The 20,200-nt window shown below is 36.2% G+C and overlaps 3 protein-coding genes across 3 annotated transcripts; 2 read left to right on the plus strand and 1 right to left on the minus strand.

Moving 5' to 3' along the window:
- Positions 1-1,710: 1,710 nt before the first annotated feature.
- LOC122009245 (WPP domain-interacting tail-anchored protein 1-like) lies at positions 1,711-6,229 on the plus strand. Its single transcript, XM_042565331.1, has 5 exons — positions 1,711-1,910; positions 2,671-3,190; positions 3,279-4,357; positions 5,351-5,497; positions 5,714-6,229. Exons 2-5 carry the CDS (start codon positions 2,686-2,688, stop codon positions 5,927-5,929), a joined length of 1,947 nt encoding a protein of 648 aa, XP_042421265.1. The 5' UTR covers positions 1,711-1,910; positions 2,671-2,685; the 3' UTR covers positions 5,930-6,229.
- Positions 6,230-6,613: 384 nt separating this feature from the next.
- Positions 6,614-13,615, minus strand: LOC122009249 (cactin-like). Its single transcript, XM_042565338.1, has 13 exons — positions 13,348-13,615; positions 13,176-13,264; positions 12,752-12,848; positions 12,015-12,086; positions 11,839-11,901; positions 11,599-11,739; positions 11,267-11,362; positions 10,205-10,489; positions 8,888-9,023; positions 8,646-8,809; positions 7,873-8,052; positions 7,363-7,629; positions 6,614-7,010 (listed from the first exon to the last, which is right to left on the minus strand). Exons 1-13 carry the CDS (start codon positions 13,525-13,527, stop codon positions 6,891-6,893), a joined length of 1,890 nt encoding a protein of 629 aa, XP_042421272.1. The 5' UTR covers positions 13,528-13,615; the 3' UTR covers positions 6,614-6,890.
- Positions 13,616-14,186: 571 nt separating this feature from the next.
- Positions 14,187-15,822, plus strand: LOC122009264. The gene is made up of 3 exons (XM_042565364.1): positions 14,187-14,324; positions 14,439-15,162; positions 15,278-15,822. The coding sequence occupies exons 2-3, from the start codon at positions 14,988-14,990 to the stop codon at positions 15,586-15,588; spliced, it is 486 nt and encodes a 161-aa protein (XP_042421298.1). The 5' UTR covers positions 14,187-14,324; positions 14,439-14,987; the 3' UTR covers positions 15,589-15,822.
- The last annotated feature ends 4,378 nt before the right edge of the window (positions 15,823-20,200 follow it).

Consider the following 20,200-nt stretch of genomic DNA (forward strand, 5'->3'; position numbering starts at 1 on the left):
TAAGTATTTACGGAGTATTGCAATGTGTTTAGGGGATATATCTATGTATTAGGAATTTATATAAGGAAATGTTGAATTTTTTAAATTCAAAATATTAAAAATATAATTAAAAAAAAAAGATAAAGCTGATATGCTGCGCGATGTGCACAGTAGCGTTGCTCAGCATATCAAAACTATATATATATAGTCATATGCTACAGTGAGAGTCCTACAATTTCGCACGACATGCTTATGTGGCGAGTTCCATGTCATCCGCGTGAGAAGTTGATAATGCAACGAAGGCAGAATGGCGTCAAACCTCTCCTCGCGATTCTTCTCCAAGAAACCTACCCCCTCCTCCCTCTCTGAATCGCCGAATGCGCCTCCCTCTCCAAATCGCCCACCACCCATCCCTCTCTCGCAAAAGTTAGTATATATGACTCTCTCTCTAGCCAAAGCCCTGCGCCCCACAAGCATGCCTCTCTCGCCCTGAGCTCTCCTGTAGTGAGCTCTCTCTCATATCATTTAACCAAGTATGCGTCTAAAATTACAAAATTTAATCATATACAAACCAAGTTTGCATCAAGTAGTCAATGTTGTCTTATCTTGTATCTTTTCTTAGTGTCGAGATCAAGAGTGGTAATCATACTCTCATATTATATCTCTCACACGATTTCCACTTCCCCAAGAATATGCATAGACAAGTTCAAGATCACAATCAATCATAGAATAAAATTGTTTGAGCCCAATGAGATTATAAGTAGTTTTTTTTTCTTTCAAAATTGACTATTTTTTATAGAGCAAATGCTAAGTTTGAACTTTGTTGAATAGGTTAGCATTACGGAGCATTATATCAGCGTTAGATGAAAATTTACATTGAATATTCAAGAAAGCAAGAATAGAATCAAGTGAGACATCTAAACTTCCTGCAGCAAAGAGACATATTGCATTCCGGGTTAATGCCAGATCAATCAAGCAATAGAGATGATCTAAATATAAAATATGTTAAACCAGAGAAGAAAGTATGATCCAAATGAACTTCCTACAGCAATAAATGAGAGGAACTTTTACCAATCAACTTCCTGCTCCGTTGAGGTGAAACCCTAGTTCGGCAGATAGTGATGCCCTAGTTCATCGGTGAGTGGTGAGAGAGAGGAAGGAGAGGGATTGCGGCGAGGGAGAGCTCGTTCTTGCGGCAAGGGAGAGCTCGCGGTAGGAGAGGGCTCGCTGCGAGAGAGAGTCGTAGGTCCGGTCCTGTAGCTTTAGCGAGAGAGGCGCATTTGCGACGAGAGGGGCGCTTCGGTGATTCGGAGAGGGAGGAGTGGCTAGGTTTCATGGAGAAGAATCGAGGCCTTCGTTGCGTTATCAACTTCTCATGCGGATGACATGGAACTATGAACTCGCCATATAAGCGTGCCGCATGAAATCGCAAGAAGACCAGATCCTCTGGATCGCTTTTTACAATTTAGGAATGATCCCTTTACATGCATTGATGAAGATGAATGATTTCCATCTATTTTATAAGTGGTCATTCATTCCATTAATATATATAAAAGGACCATCTCTTGAATCGCAAAAAGCTATCCAGAGGATCTAATCCCAGGACTCTCACCATAACAGATGAGTTCTATATAATATTGTTAATAGGAATACTGGGCAAGAATGGACTTGGCCCAGTATTAAATATAACCAGCCCGTTATTTATGGCCCATCACTCTCTCTCTCACTCTCTCTCTCTTAAGCGGCATCCACGACGGGAGACGCTGGTGGAGGCGCCGCTTCGTTTCTCCTCCCACCGCTCTGCAAGCTCGGAATCCAGATTAGCGCCTCGGGGAACCCTAGATGTTTGGATTTCTAGGATCTACGTGAAGATTCGGGGGTTCGAAATCCGTCGGAGTCGCCGTTTCCTGCGATAACCGTCACCAAGTCACGTAAGCTTTCGCCTTTAGATTTGCCGTTCATGTAGATTTAGCAAATTCCGAGATGATGTGATGGTATTAACTGTGCTTGACGGCGCAAATCTGTTGTTCTATGTCATTCGCGATCTCAATTTCGTGGTTAATCCTACTGTACATGGGGATAAGAAAGGCGGCTTGAGACTGCTTGAACAGGAGGGTGGATGATCTGACGATCTGTGGCAGTTGATTTCCTTAGGATGCTTGTGTTTTTGAGTGGTAAAAAATGTTGTTTTATTATTGACACAGATTTACATTTTGGATATTTTAGGAAGGATGTCTGTAGGCTCAAGGTAGGTGGATTTTTTGCTTAGTTTCACTAGATCAAACTTTTTTTACTTAGTTTTTTGTTATCAGTATCTTATCATTCATTCATGCTATCATACTTCAAGCTTAGATTCTTGCAAGTTTGTTACTAGAACCACACATTGGGCTTCATGATATTTGTTGGATATCAGAGACAAATTTTGTACCGAATCTATTGGTGCCTGCTTGTGTGATTTTTTTCTTCTTCTTCTCATTTAGCAAGTCAATAGATGACTACTAAATTCTGCTCCTTTCATGAGCATTCAGCATCATTATATATCTATGCTACAGAGAAAATTGGTTGCAACTAACTATTATGATAAGTGGATTCTTGCAATTTTTTCCCTACTTACCTTTCATAATTCTCCTTTCTTTCCGTATATTCTTTGTTGTCATTACTTTTATTTATGGAATTGTATTTTATATTCAGGACAAGATTAATCAGATGATGGCTATTGATGAGCATGATGATAATTCCTTACAAGAGGATGAGCGAGCAATTGGAATCGACATAAATGAAGGAAATGCAGCAGAGGCTCTAACTAGAATAGAACTTGATGTTGCATATTCTTCAGAGAAGCTACTTAATTTGGAAATACTTTTGATGCTGGTAGCTGATAGAGTCAATGATTTTGAATCATGGAAGATGGAGCATGGGGACATCCTTGCTGAGTCTGTTAAGAAGTTTTTTGAATCTGATATATTGTGTGGAATTTTATGCACTGAGGTGAAAGAACTGCAAAGCTTCATGTCCTTTCTACAAACTGAAATCATGGAGACATGCCAAAATCTTTTTGATGGTGAAAACTTCGAAGCAATTACTTCTGAAGTAGGCAAAAAATTGCTTGATGCTGAAAAATCTGTCAGGAAGTTACAAGATTCAATTGCCGATATACAAAAACAGTCATTGAAGTTTGAAAGCATTCTAGCTTTGTGTCATGTTGAAGCTAGTAAGTTGTTCATATTTCTTAGGTTGCTTTATTGTTTGCACGTATTGAGATGGCGACACTAATTTCTCTAATGCATGCATTTAATTAGGGTTGGATGAAAATCAGAAGTTTGATAATGGTCATTTGTCATCCATTGGCACTGTTGATCAACAATGGAGTGTCTTAAAAATGTTGGACGAATCATTGGCACGAGAACTTGATCTTGAAAACAAGCTTTCAGACACAAGGTCAAATGAGAAGGATCTTAAGCTACAGTTGCTTTATGCAGAAGCAGAACTTGACTTCATTAAAGAGTCAATTGAAATACATTTGGAGAGAGCACTTGAGGCTGAAAATACTGCTGAAGTTCTTTTGGCTATTTCAAAAGAATTTGCCGGTAGACTTCAGGTTGTTCAATTTTGTTTAAATAGTTCACTTAGACGAGAGAATGAGCTGAAGTCTCATTTCAATGTACATGCTGAAGAATCTATGAAGGCGAGCACAGGGACCATTCCAGAAATCATCTCCCTGAAGGAAAAGGTGAAAACACTTGAGGAGCAGCTTAGACAGTCTCATGCCCAGATGCAGCTGGCAGCGGCCTCAGTTGAATCAAGTCATAAGCAACAATGTTTTTTGCAGTCTGAACTGGGTCAAAAGGAAAATGTAATCAACGGTCTCAGAGCTGATGTTTTGAGAACTGAAAACAGAGCTGAAAGTGCTGAAGGTAAGTATGTCGAACTGCAAGGCATCAACATCAAATTGAATGAGGAGCCTGTCTTGCTGCAAAAAATCAATTCCGAGAGAACAAACCTTTCACGGTCTACTGAATCAGATATGCAACTGGAGCATGCAAGGGCATCTGTTGAAGCACTTAAAGAGAAGCAAAGTGGATTGTATGATACTATTGATGATATGGGAATTGTGATTGAGGAGCTCAAAATAAAGGTTTCAAAAGCAGAAAGTAGGGCTGAGAATGCTGAATCTAAGTGCACTTTGTTAACTGAAACAAATTTAGAACTAAATGAAGAGCTGGGTTTCCTAAGAGGCAAATTGGAATACATGGAAACATCCATGCATCAAGCTGAGGGTGCAAAAGTTGCCACTGCTAAAGACATTGGTATCAGGACAAAACTCATTGGTGATCTGGTCATGAAACTAGAATTGGAAAGAGAACGTCTTCAGTCAGAGGTATGCCTTTAACTTTTCCGTGTTCTATTCTAGTACATCTTTCGAAGTGTAGAGGCTAATAGACTATTCCAATGTGAACTTTTGCAGTCTTGACTAAAATTATATTTGGGTACTAGTTAAGATAGACCTTACAAAGTTTTCTTAGAAAAATTGACACTAATATATATATATATATATATATATATATATATATATATATAAGGTAAAGTATATTAAGAATCAAATAAATGTACAATCTTGAGCAAGGTAAATTGAAACTAATCTTGAGCCTGAACTATATGCAATAAAATTTAGTTGAGGTATATTGTTGTTTCCCTTCCTGTGCATTATTGTACCATTAATGTATCATAAATGTTACTGTATTTGAATAGGGTTTCATACACCTTGATTAGTAATGCATGTGGCTTAAGTCAGGTTTCATATGTTTCACATACAAAAAAATAATGCTTTTCCAGAAAATAACTTATCTTCTTGTGTGTTTGTTTGGGCGTTCAAAAATTAAGTATTATGTTTGGCTGTTAATGTATGAGGTAAGAAACAGGCCAAGTATGATAAAATATGTGGGCTGTCCTTGAAAACATCCCACTTTTAAATTATGAATTTGTGGAATTATATCATAAATTGTCTGTGTTGTCCTTTTTTACTTTTTCCAAAGATGAAGTGTTGGATTACACACTAAAAAGGGTCTTTTGTTCCAATCTTTATTGGTGTTGTTTGATTTAATCTGTGGGCTAAGGATTCTCTCGGTTCCACTGTTGCAATTTCATCTTTCAAAATTGTCTCCTGAGAATGTCGTGTGGATAGTTTACATGAATTATGTTATCTCATTCTGTCAAGTTCTCCTGTAATAGTCAATACTTGTTTGTTAATTTATAAGTTGCATTAGATTTACTCGAGTTATTTAGGATCCTCTCAGTGTTCTTTTAGGATGTTCTAATCAAACTTGTAAATTTAGTGAACTTCCAAAAGTTCTCTGTTCGTGTTTCCTTGCAGATATCTGCCTTGATAAAAAAGAACAGAGCTTTGAATGAGAAATTGAAAAGAAATTCTTCAAGCTACAAGGGAACCCACAATGAAACTCTACCTGGCACAAAATCATCAGTAGCAAGACCTGCAGAATCTTTTAGTAGAGACATTCAGGTGGGTCATCTAGATTTCGTTTTAAGTTTTCAGTGCAGTGCTCTCATCTTTCGTTTCTAAGATTATCGGTCAATCCCTTCTCCGGCTCAATTCTAGTGATCAACTGAACAAGATTTCTTTTTTTTTGTATTTTTGTATTTTGTTTGTTTGTTGAACTGTTATATTTTCTCAATGACATACATTAACATGCAATTTACATGTTTAACTATGTATCAGACAGAGAACCTGGCTGCGGGTATCAGTGAGAAGCATCTGGTGGCCACTCTTTCAGCTGAGGAGATGGCCTCAGGTTCAGATTCAAAGATCGAGACTGTGAGGAACATCGAAGCAGCTCAACTCGACCCAAAGTATCTTTGCATGACGATCCTCGTCTTGTTTGTGGCTGTCCTTACCTTCTATGCGTATCAACAAGAAAGCAATCCCGTGTACTAACTGGAAGGAGTTCCTAGTCGCCTTGGCTTCTGATTCAATAGCATCCTATCGACTGATGAGATTGTTCCTTAGATTTTGGTTGTGTTGTTGAGTTGGATCTTGGCCGAAATTCGTGTAATGTTTCGGTCATGTAGAGTTAGTTTAGTAGAAAATTTTGCAGCTAAGAGAATGTTCAGTAGATCAGGTATAATAATTTCTATTTTTGGTTTATTATAAATTGTTATGTTTGGATGCTGTTGGATTGAAAGTTAAAACCTAGAAAATGTTTTAGGAAAATAAATTATATTCATTCTTCTTTAATTTTTAGTTAATTATTAACCGTTATCCAGGTTATATTAAAATTTACTTATTTTAATATTTTTCTTTTTATTATACTGCATAACATTGATTATTGAGGTGCCGATCGACATTTAAAATATGAAAATATATCTTAAGCAATTCCAAAATAAATTTATTTAACCTTTAAAAATTCATGAAATAGTTAATGATTAACATTCTCAATATTTACTGAGATTCATGACTAAGTATTAAAAAGGAGCACGAAATTCTTACCGATGTGCATTCTAAAGAACTATCGGGATCACATTAATTCTATTATACAAAGCCTTATTCTACATTAACATTCTCGATATATATTGAGACAAATGCCTAATTCTAGTATTACTTGGGGGAAAAACAGCAATGTAGGAAATATTGATTAACATTACTATATGGAGACAAATGCCTAATTCTAGTATCACTATGTGAGGGGAAACAAAGGCAAACAACAAGGTAGGAAAAAGAAAATAGAACATGATTCCACACGTCACAGGAAAAAGAGAATACTGCTACAGGATTACAGATTTAAAATATACATTTGATTACATGGGTTACCAAAAAAAAAACAATTTGCATCATAATGTAGAATTCAAGATGCAAAGATCCATAGTTTGGGTTGATAGGCTCTTCTACACAGCTCCAACTATCGCCGATACCGGTATCGTTTGAAATTGAAGTACAAATGAAGAATCCCGCGCTCGAAGGTGGACTTGAAGCCTTTCTTGTGAGAATACTCCCATTCCTTGTTTACAATACGGAAGGCCTGTCAAATTTTACATAAACATATCAGGCAGCCATTTAAGGTCAGCTATCATTAAATTCAAAGACATGAAAAACCTAGCATAGATGTGGGGAAAAAAAGAAAGACAAACTTTAAATCTACTAATGTGTTTCACCAAAAGTCTGATGACAACATTTTGGATAAAAATTAACCTATGTAAGAGTATATTGGTTAATTATGCCATAATTTTGATATAAAAATACAATTTATCAAGCTGCTTTGATATTTTAGAATAGGACTAAAATTCTGAATTTTTCATTAGTGAGGGCTCAATGTCTGCATTCGCTATTTCTATTAACATATTGCTAGAAGCTTAAAATAAATTAATACTCACAATGTCTTCGTAGGGCGGCCCGGCATGGAACCTGATAATACAGGTCTCATCACTGTTGCCATCCTTCTCAATAGTGTACACTGGCGCTCTTGACTTGTCAACAAGATCAGGGTAAAATATGTTGAACTTGTAGCCCTGGACAATCTTAGGAGGAGGATTGTCGTGATCATAATGAGTTTGGTTGTACTTGTTCCACTCGTATCCGGTATGAACCCGATTGAAATACTTTGGCTTTCGCGGACGATATTTATCATGCCACCAATACACCTAAAACAAAGAAAGCCCAAAAGAAGAAAAACAATGTCATTCCTTCTGCAAAGCTCAGTAAATTTTCACTTGTTAGATATCTCCTATTTTTTTTTCAAACCATATGCAATGCTCTTTGAAAATGATCCATCAGTGAGGTTTCTTAAAACAAAATGGATTTCATATAAGGTGGTGATTGATGAAATAAGAGTAACAGCACAGAACATGTAGTTTTGATATGAAGAAAAGAGAGTAAAATAAAACCTGTGAATCCAGGGCTACTTCAGAGCCTGCACCAAAAACTGCATCACCTTCATCCATAGCCCCCATCGCTCTCATGGCTTTGAGTTCCATATTGTCTTCAGGTTGGCTCACCTTCTTTGCAGTCATTGCTTCCCGAGTCTTCATTTGCTGCTCCATTTCTATAACTTTGCGTTTCCGCTCCTGCAAGAGATGAGTCACTAAATTCAGCACACTGAGCCTCCCAATTCAGAAAGTAATGCAATAAGGAGGTCAAACAGAACTAAAGCCGATACTTATCACACAATTGACTGGCTGATATAGGCAATTTGTCCTTGCAAATCAGTAACCCAAACAATAATCAATAAAAAAAGTATGAGTTGGAGGAAACTTTGGGCAGGATTAGTTGTCAGGATTCAAAATCAACAATGGCTGGAAGTGAACAAATTGCCATATTAATAACTAATAGCATATTATAAGATTGCAAAAAAAACAAAAAACTTCAATATGTACTTTCTAGACTTAGCTTTCGCAAATTTTAGCCAAATATGCAGTAGTCAAAACACTCACTAGCATTAACAATCTAATTACTGCAAATGCAGTAACCCAGCCCTCTATTAATCTCCCCAGGAGTGCCAACTCAACATGGAATATCAAGATGAATTCTAGGCTTGTTCTAACATGTACACTAGAAATTGCCCAACACACGATTCAACATGGAATATCAAGACTAGAAACAAAAGGTCGAGATGAATTCTAGGCTTGTTACATAACATGTACAGGGAGCAGTACATTACCAGTTCAGCCCAGTCTTCCTCAGGATCAATTGCTTCATCGTCTTCATCACCTTGCAAGAGTTGAGGTGAGAATGAGCCTGCTTCTTCAGCTGGTGATAATGAACCTGCTTCTTCAGGTTCATCAGCATCCTCAATCAAATGCTCAGGAGAATAATGCTTGGAATCTAAAAAAAATTAAAGCATAAGCATAGCACTCAAACAAATTCAGATAACCAAGTGGATTAAATTCCTTAGTTATATACCCTCTAGATCCTGCAATTCATCCTCTTCAGCTTTTGCATCTTCATGTTCTTCTAACTGGTTCTCAACCTCTGCAGGATGCTCTGAATGTTGTAGATGCTTTCGTAGAAGCGAGGCATGGATTTCTCTAAGAGAAGCCTGCATATAGTGTTTAAGATATAAATCCAAGAAATCAAAAGAGCTAAGTTCAATTCAATAAAAACAATAGATAGAAAGAAACATCTAAAACGTACAGTATAGGCTTAGATTATGTAGATCCTAAAATTAACTTTAAACAATACAGTTGGGAGCATAATGGTAGATGTATGTAAAATCTACAATGTAAAATGGCTCATTCTTTACCATTGAAATGAAAAAGGTAAGTCATGAGACAAGGGCACATCTGATACAGGCCCTCAATTATCCATTCTATTCCTATCCCTACTTCAGAAAAATCGGAACAGACTTTTGGAAGATGACACCTATAACAATAAGTTGCTTAGACTGGAGAACGAGTAATTTTGTGCACATAACTATTAGATATGCCAAGTGTCCACTAGAAGTGTTGGCGTCAGAGTAACGATGTCCAAACCCAACACAGGCACAAAGAGGATAAATGAAGAGTTCCATTAACCATAGCTTACAAGATGGGAAGCGTGTTATCCATACCTTATATTTATTTACTGGAAACCAGGAAATAGAACATAATGAAATAATTTAAGTGAATAGAAAAGAAGAAATAAATAGTATCTTATTTTCAATTTTTCATTTATTTGATTGTTTAGACAAAATTGAAATGAGAGAAATACACATTTATATTTATGAGATGTGTAAACTCCATTTCCATCAATTTCCACCTAGCTTGGGTGGAAAAAAAATGAAGAGAAAATTTAGAGGATTAAATTACCTTCTTTTTTTATTTACTTCTAAGTAAACAAGAAAATCAATCATTTCATTCTATTTCTTCTCTTCCATATCCACTCGAGTTAACACAACATTAATGTTATAACTCAAGGTACAGACACACTTATTATGGTTTACTCCAATAGTAGCTAGCAAGCAAAAATTTCAGTATAACATCAATTGTAACTAGCAGAGGACATAGATTAAGGATAAGTCCATTAAAAGACCAATTCGATGGAAAATAATAGAGGCATAAATATTCACGTTTGATTATGGAATTGATTCAACTCTAGCAGAACGCAACAGTAGTAGATGATTCCAATCATTCAGAGCATGCAATTATTTGTACCAGAGACTAGATACTAGAATAAGTATAAAGCTTTAGAAGAAATCAATGCCAAAGAAGTTTAATCTCATCATCAAGATTGGTAGCATACCTTCGCCTTGTATATTTGGAGGTGCTTCAGAATAGCCTCCCAATACTCAACAACCTTAGCAGTGCCTGATCGCATTTGTGATTCAATTTTTTGTTGCATCAACTCCAACTCCTTGGACCTTTTCCCTTCCAATAGATTCTTCACATCAACCTCAATGCTCGAGTGCAGACCCCTTTCTTCTACAAGAACTTCAGGAGGTGGTTGCTCGCCCCGTACTCTAGCTCGATCAATTGCATCTTTTTTCTGAGCTTCCGCAAGTTCCCAGTTACAAACTACCATCAATGCCTGTTCATCATCAGGAACACATCAGATATCAGCTAAAGAGAAAAGAAAGAGAAAAATTATCCAGAGGTAAGAAAAGGATATTAAGGTTATTATGTGACCATAAAAAATAGTTCACAAATCAGTGTCAAATTGTCATTACCCTAATCAGAATATTATCCTTTGAGTAAAAGAATGAGTTTATTCAAATTATGAAATATAGTTAGATAAAAGAAGACAAGAAGTTATTATACAAATTGTGATAAAATTTCCATCCTCTAATTAAAATATTATCATTTGATTAACAGAAAGTTCAAGAAATTTGTGAATTATAGTTAAGTGATAGCCTATTCATGGACATAAAATAAAAGGATCAAAGTTATTACTTAACCATAGTTCACAAATTAGTGTTGAGATATCAATAGCTTAATTTGAAGATTATTATCATTTGAGTATCAGAAAAAGTTCAATCAATTTCATCAACTTTGAAATGAAAATGAAATCCCAGGCTTTATTTGAATTATTTTGATTCATTAATATTATCTAGTGATCAGAAGCCCAAATTAAGTCACATCAACTATATAGAAAATTTTAGGAACATGTGTCTCCTATAGATTAAAAATGTTAAGCCATTAGTGCTGAAAAAAATACAAAAAAATGTGGAAGTGACTAATTTTGAAAGGACAAATCTAGAATATACTTTCTTCTACATGTCAATGAGAGTGAAAGCGGTACAATGGAATATAAAAAAATAAAATCAAGTTGTAAGCACAAAGAAAGATGTGAAAGTAAGGACTTTACCTCCCAATATCTGATATGAATTGGTGTCGTTGTATCCAAATCCAGATGCATTTTAATGTCTTCACGAAGTTCTTCCAAATCCTTAACGGTAAGCCCCTGTAGTTTTAATATTTAACATCCATGAATAATCAACTCAAAATTTTTTTAAAAGAAAAGATAACCACATCAAGGCATAACTATTATAGCAATCAACAATACTCAAAGCTATATATGCAGTAATATAGACTTTAATGTTAGAGAGTGCTCAATAAAACTATTCTAAATGTCACGATTAGCATTAGCTATTTTAAATTCGAATTTTATCAAAGAGTTGAGATTTGAGAGGTAAATACCTTAAATACAATGTAGGGTTCATTTAGATCAAAGTCAAATTCTTCAGAACTGTTAAGGGTCTTGGTAAGCATGTCAATTGGTCTTGCACGCCCTTCTCGCAGTCTAATCTCAGATCTAACTTTGCTTTGATCAAAGTGAAACTGCACAGTAGGAAAAGATTAGTAACAGATAAAAAGAATATCATGAAAGACTTCAAAATTAGGAGGAGAAAAAATGTGGCAAATTAAGAATATAATCACCTCTTCTTCTTTCTTCTCCCAATCTAAAAACTCAGCACGAGCTCTCTCTCTTGCCAACATTGCCTGCAACATTTTACCAAAGAAAGTATGAGAAGGCTTAACTAAAGCATCCTAAGGAAAACATCTCCAAAGATTCAAATAAGTGTATTTGTCGAAAATTGAAAATTTGAACAAACCATTTCTTCCTCACGTTGTGCCTTTTCAATTACCCTTTCCTCCCTTCTTTTCTTCACCTTTTCAATCTCAGCCTGCATCAAAACTAAATTAGTATGCAATAATAAATACTAAATACCTACAGACAAACTTTCAAGATGTAGCAAAATAAAAGAACTATGTAAATTAGACAAAATTCTAACTCCTATAAAATTTTAATCAGTTCTTTATCTAAAAGAGAACATAGAAGATTAAACTGAAATACTTAAAAGAGACAAATCCAAGAAAATCTACTTAGGTTTAAGCAATGACATACACTTTTTTTTACCAGGTTAGAAAGATTTATCTTTATTCATGAACAATAACCATCATTCATTTCCCTTAGCACAACATGTCTCAGGACAGAATGAAAAATCATGCTCAAAATTATAAATTCAGCAAATATAGACAGACGAACTGTCTTAGAAGTTGAGCTGTAGTAAAATTATACGTAGATGGAATTAAGGTGTATATTATCTAACAGGAAACAACTCTGTATTTGATGCAACCATTTTAGTGACAGGTGGAGCAAACCTTAAACACCACTATGGGTTTTAAGACATACACTCATGAATAACCTTAAAATTATACTTCTTTAGTTGCTAAAGCCATCTGAAGATCATGTGATCTTCCTTGATCAATCCAAGCAAAATGAAATATACAATATTAAAAAAAAATCTAACTAATACAAATTATACCACTATCTATGATAATTACATACCATTTTTTCTCTTTGCCTCTTCTTTTCAGCCTTCACAGATATATCAAGAGATACACCTTGCATAATATCACGTTCTATCTTTTTCCTCCATACAAACCTACCAATTTGTAAATAAATAAAGTAATAAGTACAAAGTGATATCATGTTAAGGATATATGTCTATTTTTTAAATTTTTTTTGTAGAAATAAGGAAATGAATACTTAAGACAAAAAAGAAAAAATTTATATCCAAATACAACTATGTCCTGATATTTGATACATTCAAATGATTAGTGGTATAATTCCTTGCAAATTACAAATACTCTTCGATATATTTCGTGCAATATCATAGTTACAATCATACGAGTAAATAATTAATTTTTTTCTTGTGATTGAGTAAAGCAAAGTGAGAAAAAATATAATGTATTTGGAAAAAGAATATTACTTCTCAGTCAAATTGGAGTCTCCAAAAGGATTGGAATCGTTAGAATATCCAGCCTCGTTTGCTTTGAGTTTCTTAGCGACCTTCAGAGCCTAAAAGAAGCAACCAACAATTTACCCAACCGAAAACATCCACAAACCCTAATAAACGTCCACAAAAAAAATTTAGACAATACCTTCTTCTGCGCCTTCTTCACCATGTAATCCATGATTTCTTCCTCTTTTATATCCCGCTTAGCCCTCTTACCTCGGTCTTCCTCACAGCGGCGGCTGCGTCGATCGCTTCGGTCATGGCGCCGGGAAGATATCCGGTCGCCCATGCTCTCATCGGAACGAGAAGATCTCCGGTCGCCCATGCTCACAGCGGAACGGTCTTCCTCACAGCGGAACAGGGATCGAGATGTGAGGAGCCGATCTTTAAACAAGGTGAACTTGGACCTAACTCCGGATAAATATTTATAAATAGAAATAAATACGGATTACAAATAAAATCTAAAACGATATAATTTTTGTCAAAAAATTTATATAAAATTTAATAAAAAAAACTAAAATGGAAAGAAATCTGCTTTAAATTTATCTAAATTGGAGATAATTTTTTATGGAAATAAAATTTATTTCAAATTTATGTAAATAAAAAATTAATTTGTTATCGAATTAATTGTCTATTTTAAAATATAATATTTATAAAATTAAAGATAAAAATTAAAAAGAATTTACAACAAAACTATAAATAAATTTTAATAAATAAAAATAAATATAGATTACAAATAAAATTTAAAATCGTATAATTTTTATCAAAAATTCATTTAAAATATTAAGTTGAAAAAAAATCCATTTAAAATTTACACGTGTTAGTTTGGTAGAAAATATAAATGTATTTCATTTAAAAAATTAAATATCCAAAAAGAATTTAAAATAATATTTCAACAAATATTATATACATATAAAAATAAATATTTTATTTTCCCTTTTAACTTATTAACTCTAATCAATTTCTCTTCCCTTTGCCCTTTTCCCCTCGAATCTCACTCCTAACCTTAATTTCCTTTCATAAGCGAGCCTCCTCACAAGGTCGCGCACCTCGCTGCGTCGGTGGTGAGGACACCTGGGCCACGGCGACAAGGACGCCCGCAGCCATTTCACAGCCACATTAGTAAGCCTCCGGTGCTCAACATCGTCACCTTCGCTAAGATCGAAAGCGAACAAATCAAGGTTTTTTTCTTTCCCCAAATCGCATTACATAATCTAAAGTTTTTAAATCCTCCAGTCTGTCGAGTGCTTCTCCTACGACACGACGACGCCTCCGGTCTCCTCGAGGTCCGACTCTACGGCCCTTGCTACTCGTACTGCGAAGACGGGCTCACCTCCTTCAACAGCGAGGCGCGGGGGAACCTCAGCTACGGCGCGCTCTGCGGGGTGGTCGGGTGGGCGCAAGAGGAGTTGTTCCTTTGGCTCCCCCGCCTCTGGCGTGATCCTCTTCGACATTGGGGTCGCGCGCAAGCGCCTCGCCGCCTCCGCCTTCGATGTGTCGCAGGAATGCCGCCCGAAAGTGGAAGAAGCGGCTGCCGGAATAGGCGAGTTGGCCAGATTGAAAACGAAGCGATCTTGCTGGGCGACATTTCATTTCGTGTTGAATTAGGGTTTGATTGTGGTGCGATTGCTGCTGCATTTGTTGGCTACTGGATGATCGACATCTACTTCCTCTACCTTTCTTATTTCTTCTTGCTTTCCAACTAAAGATTGATTTTTTTTTTCCACTGACAATCTGTTCTCTTCTGCAAAATATGATCTTTATGTTGAAAATTTCTGAATTTTCATGGGATTAAACTTCAACATACGTCCATTTCAAATAGCAATGCTTGTTGTTGAGACAAACCTTTATTCTTTGACATTTCTTGTTTACTTCAATGTTGATTCTACCAATGCGTCGGTGGTGAGGACACCTGGGCCATGGCGACAAGGACGCCCGCAGCCATTTCACAGCCACATTAGTAAGCCTCCAGTGCTCAACATCGTCACCTTCGCTAAGATCGAAAGCGAACAAATCAAGGTTTTTTTTCTTTCCCCAAATCGCATTACATAATCTAAAGTTTTTAAATCCTCCAGTCTGTCGAGTGCTTCTCCTACGACACGACGACGCCTCCGGTCTCCTCGAGGTCCGACTCTACGGCCCTTGCTACTCGTACTGTGAAGACGGGCTCACCTCCTTCAACAGCGAGGCGCGGGGGAACCTCAGCTACGGCGCGCTCTGCGGGGTGGTCGGGTGGGCGCAAGAGGAGTTGTTCCTTTGGCTCCCCCGCCTCTGGCGTGATCCTCTTCGACATTGGGGTCGCGCGCAAGCGCCTCGCCGCCTCCGCCTTCGATGTGCCGCAGGAATGCCGCCCGAAAGTGGAAGAAGCGGCTGCCGGAATAGGTGAGTTGGCCAGATTGAAAACGAAGCGATCTTGCTGGGCGACGTTAATTAGGGTTTGATTGTGGTGCGATTGCTGCTGCATTTGTTGGCTACTGGATGATCGACATCTACTTCCTCTACATTTCTTATTTCTTCTTGCTTTCCAACTAAAGATTGATTTTTTTTCCACTGACAATCTGTTCCCTTCTGCAAAATATGATCTTTATGTTGAAAATTTCTGAATTTTCATGGGATTAAACTTCAACATACGTCCATTTCAAATAGCAATGCTTGTTGTTGAGACAAACCTTTATTCTTTGACATTTCTTGTTTACTTCAATGTTGATTCTACCAATGTGTCATTTTCTTGATTAATATTACTTTAGTGTTTTTTCTGCTTAGTTGATTCTGGTTTTAGTCTGCATTTTCTTTTGCAAGTTTTGGCTTTTGCTTCTCCAAATAGGTTGAGTTCCGCACACTAGAACCTTGCTTACAACTTACAAGCAACTGCTTAATTATTTTGCTTCATTTCACTATCAATGGCTTGCCAACTTGCTTGCCAAAGGCTTGGAAACTAGTTCAACTTTTGTCCTCCATTTCTGTCACAACATTTCTGGATACTGTATTAAATTAATTACTGAGATCATTCTGCAATTGCAATCTCATATTTCCTCTTGAGTTGTGGAGTCCTTATCTGTAGTTTTGTTCCTTTCCTATGTCAAGTGTGTGGCTTTATTCTCTGCTGCTTCAAGTATGAGTAATTTTTCAGCACTATTCGAGATGAACTCATTGAATGTGTCTGTGTGTTTTTTTAGTTCCTTTGCAAAGTCGTTGTGAATAGTTGAAGGATTTCTTCATAGAGTTGATCATCACAAAAATAAAAAAAAATACTCCCAAATTTCCCTTTCATCATTCAGCAGTTCTTCAAACCATTTCACTGTATTTTTCATCTCTTTAAGTAATTCATAAAATTACCAATGGTTGCAGTACTTTGAGATGAGGTTAAGATCTAAGATTATGTTCTTACTGCAAAGGTTTCTTTTCAACTTTCAAAGATGAGGCTATCTTCTTCAAATATCTTTGATCAACAAAAGATGGTATTTCTTTACTAGTTTCCTTTCCATGTTATTTTTACTATTGATGTATTGTATTGCAGTTGGTTGCTTTAAAGCCCATTTCAATAATATTTTTTCTTCAACTGGGCTTTGCTTATAGTAACCTATAGTTTTAAAAGGCATTGATTTCATATCAAACTTCCTTGCATCATGGTTTATACAATAGCAGACATGTTGTTCGCGGGAAGTTATGCATTATGAATATTAGTTGAACAATAACTGATTATTTTTCTATGACATAATAAAGAAGAAAACTTCTACGAGATTGAATTTTTAACTTAATCTATAACTGATTATTTTTCTTTAACCTACACACTGGGTAATAAGGTTTGATCACAAACATATTTAATTTTAATCCACTTGTCATTCATCAAAATTCAGGTTTGATCATTGATGTCAATTGAACCAACACCTATAAATACTTATGAGTGTGGGTGTGTCTTGCTAAAGTATTACTTCTTGATCCGAAGAGGATTATGATAAAATCAAAGATTATTGATTGCATATTTCTTAGATATACTCATAGCAATAATGTTTACAGGTTATTTGTGTTTGAGTCTTAAATGTAGGATCGAAAAGACGTTAGAGATGAGGGGGGTGAATAGCGTTCGTCTTTTTTTTTTCAAAAATCACGAGAATACGCAGCGGAAAATAAATGAATGAAAGAAGAAGCGCTAACTCAAGTAGTTTTACTTGATTCGGAGCCTTTGACGATTCTTATTTAAATGCTCGCACTCTCTGAGTACTTTTGTTGGACAATCACTATAAGCTCGAAAATATTACAAGAATTTAAGTACAATGTAATAAACTAAAATGTACCGATAACAAGTAGAGTCTAAGTTTTAGTATCTTTTGTCGGAGTAACTTTTCGACGTCATGGAGTGCTTCTTGAAGCAGCGTGTGAAAACAAAAGTCAGAATAATTGATTATTTAAAGTTGCTGCTCGAAGGCTTTTATATAAGATCTCTCTGGGTGCCTGGAACCACCCCCGCACTCCTGGAGTGTGCTAAAGTGGTTGCATCTTGTTGAAAGTTTATCCCGCAAACTTTATCCACCTCTAGGCACTCTGACCGCTTTTGTGTGTTGGCTAGTCGAAGCGTGCCACTGCAACCCATTGTCCAGGTGCCTATCCACCTGTTCGGGTGCTTGGAGCAACTCCGGGTTTCTAGACAAGCTTCGGGCGCCTGGAGACCCTTTTCCAGCCTTTGATTTTTAACAACACAAAGTTAGGCTAACAAGCAATAATATGAAAAAAAAAATAGTAATAATGCATTTGACAGTCTCCGGACTATCCAATCATGACTTTGAGTTTTACTGAAACTCTAAGTTGGACCAAAGCATATGCGTCCTCATTGTATCTCTCCTCCAGTTGCATACATTCACTTACCAATCACAGACTTCCTTGATGTCAAGTCCCTTAATCCACCGAGACTTCCTACCAGATCTCAACCAATCTGAACTTCTGCGGTTGTCAACCCAACTGGATTTCTTTATGTCAGATCTCAACCAATTTGGACTTCCGCAGTTGTCAATTCAATTACACTTCCTTCTGCCAGATCTCAACCAATCTGGACTTCAGCCTAGTATTTCGGTCCTCTGTACCCATCAAGTTCATATCATGCACACTTAATAGAAAAATTAGATAAACCTAACATCTACTTTAATTCATTTGTTATTCATCAAAATTTGAGTTTGATCATTGATATTAATTGCACCAATATTAAATATCAGAGATACACAAGAACTCGATTATTGAATTGAGAAATGTCTCGTTCTTCGAACATATGATTCCATATAAAATCCAAGCGGAAACTAGTTCTTCTAAATGGCCATTAGAACCACAAGAAGAAGGAAAATAAGAAATTGACAAAGCAAAAGAACTCGGGTGGAAAAATCATTTGGAACGAATTTTATCTCATAAAGTTATTCAAAAGCAGTAATTTATTTTGAGGGACCTCAATGAAAAGAGATAATTGCATCTAACATCAACTCTATCTTGCAAAATCACACTTGTAAACTTATGATTCTTCCTCCAAGAAGTAAATCACTTAGTTGTAAGTGAATTTTCAAGAAGAAAATAAAATCATATAGCACGATTGATAAGTATAATAATAGATTAGTAATTAAAGATTATCTATAGTATGAAGATCTTAATTATTTTGATACATATTTTTCAATATCAAGAATAACTTTTATCAGAGTTCTATTGGTTATCATCACTCTAGAAAATTTGGAAATACATCAAATAAATATCAAGACTACTTTTCTAAATGAAGATTTAGAAGGAGAAATCTACATAGAGCAACCTGAAGGATTTTTTATGTCAAAGCAGAAAAATAAGGTTTGTAAATAGCATTCTAAACAAGTCAAGCTGAACCAAGCTTTGGGGTCTTCAAATTTGTTTGATAAGGTAATCTCTAGAAGTCCACTTAGAAGAAGTTCAAGTTCCTTGTCATTGAATATTAAAATAAGTTCCTTAGGCACTAATTCATTGAAGCCTTCTAGAAAAGAATTGATCTGAGGACGAATAGTTGTGGTCAAAATGTGTTCAGCCACAAGATCCACATATTCATGCTTTGTCTCCTCAATTACTCTGATATTCCTCCCTCCGGGAATAAGCTCATAGTCAGTGACCTTCAACAAAAGTAGTTACTAGAAAAAGTAAAAGTTTAGTCAATTAGGCATATGTATATTTATACATTATTTAATTTCCTTTTCTTCCATAGCTGAGCGAGCAAAATCTGAGTGTGGATTCAGTTACCCTAGTTGCGCAGATACTGAAGAAGAAATTTGACTATTAATATACATTTAAAAGGACTATCTTCCACCAAGGAACCCCCTCGGATGGAAGATGAACGGAAGTAATGGAGGTGCTGGAATGAACCGCCGCCAACCTCTGCCTCTACCGCCTGAACCCCAGTAGGAAGAAGTGAAGAAGACCGTCGTAAGGTGAAGCACCAATGAGAATGCCCCCCTTCCCTAGCTAGATGTAACTTCCCATCGTCGCCGTGATCAAATGAAGCACCAATGGCAATTAATTCCTTTACCCGATCTAGGCCCTCTGTGCATACAACCTGGAGTTGACAATGTTCGAAGGTAATTGGACAATCCTCTTAGATATTTGTAATAACTAATAATATACTATTAAAAGGAAGCCACAGATCACTGCTTCGAAATTCTTATCCACTAAAATACCATCACAATATACACAATGAGCATATGTGGATCATACTTCATCAAGAGAGAAAAAGCTACAGTATACCAATATGCGTGAATCAAGAATAAAATTGTGCAATTAGAAACACCAAGGAAGCTTACTTTAACAGTCTCTTCATCACAAAGATAAGCCCTAGCAATGGTTGTGTCTTGCATGTGGCTCTCTACGGAATCTGAAGGGCACAAAACAACACTAACTCCACCTTGAGCATAATTTGTGTTGCTCGCCTAAGGTTCAGCTTTAGTAATTATAGCAACAGATCCATACTTTGAAACTTCTAAGGCATACCGTAGTCCAGCAACACC

Source organism: Zingiber officinale, chromosome 8A (assembly GCF_018446385.1).
Source record: "Zingiber officinale cultivar Zhangliang chromosome 8A, Zo_v1.1, whole genome shotgun sequence".
Lineage (NCBI taxonomy): Eukaryota > Viridiplantae > Streptophyta > Magnoliopsida > Zingiberales > Zingiberaceae > Zingiber > Zingiber officinale.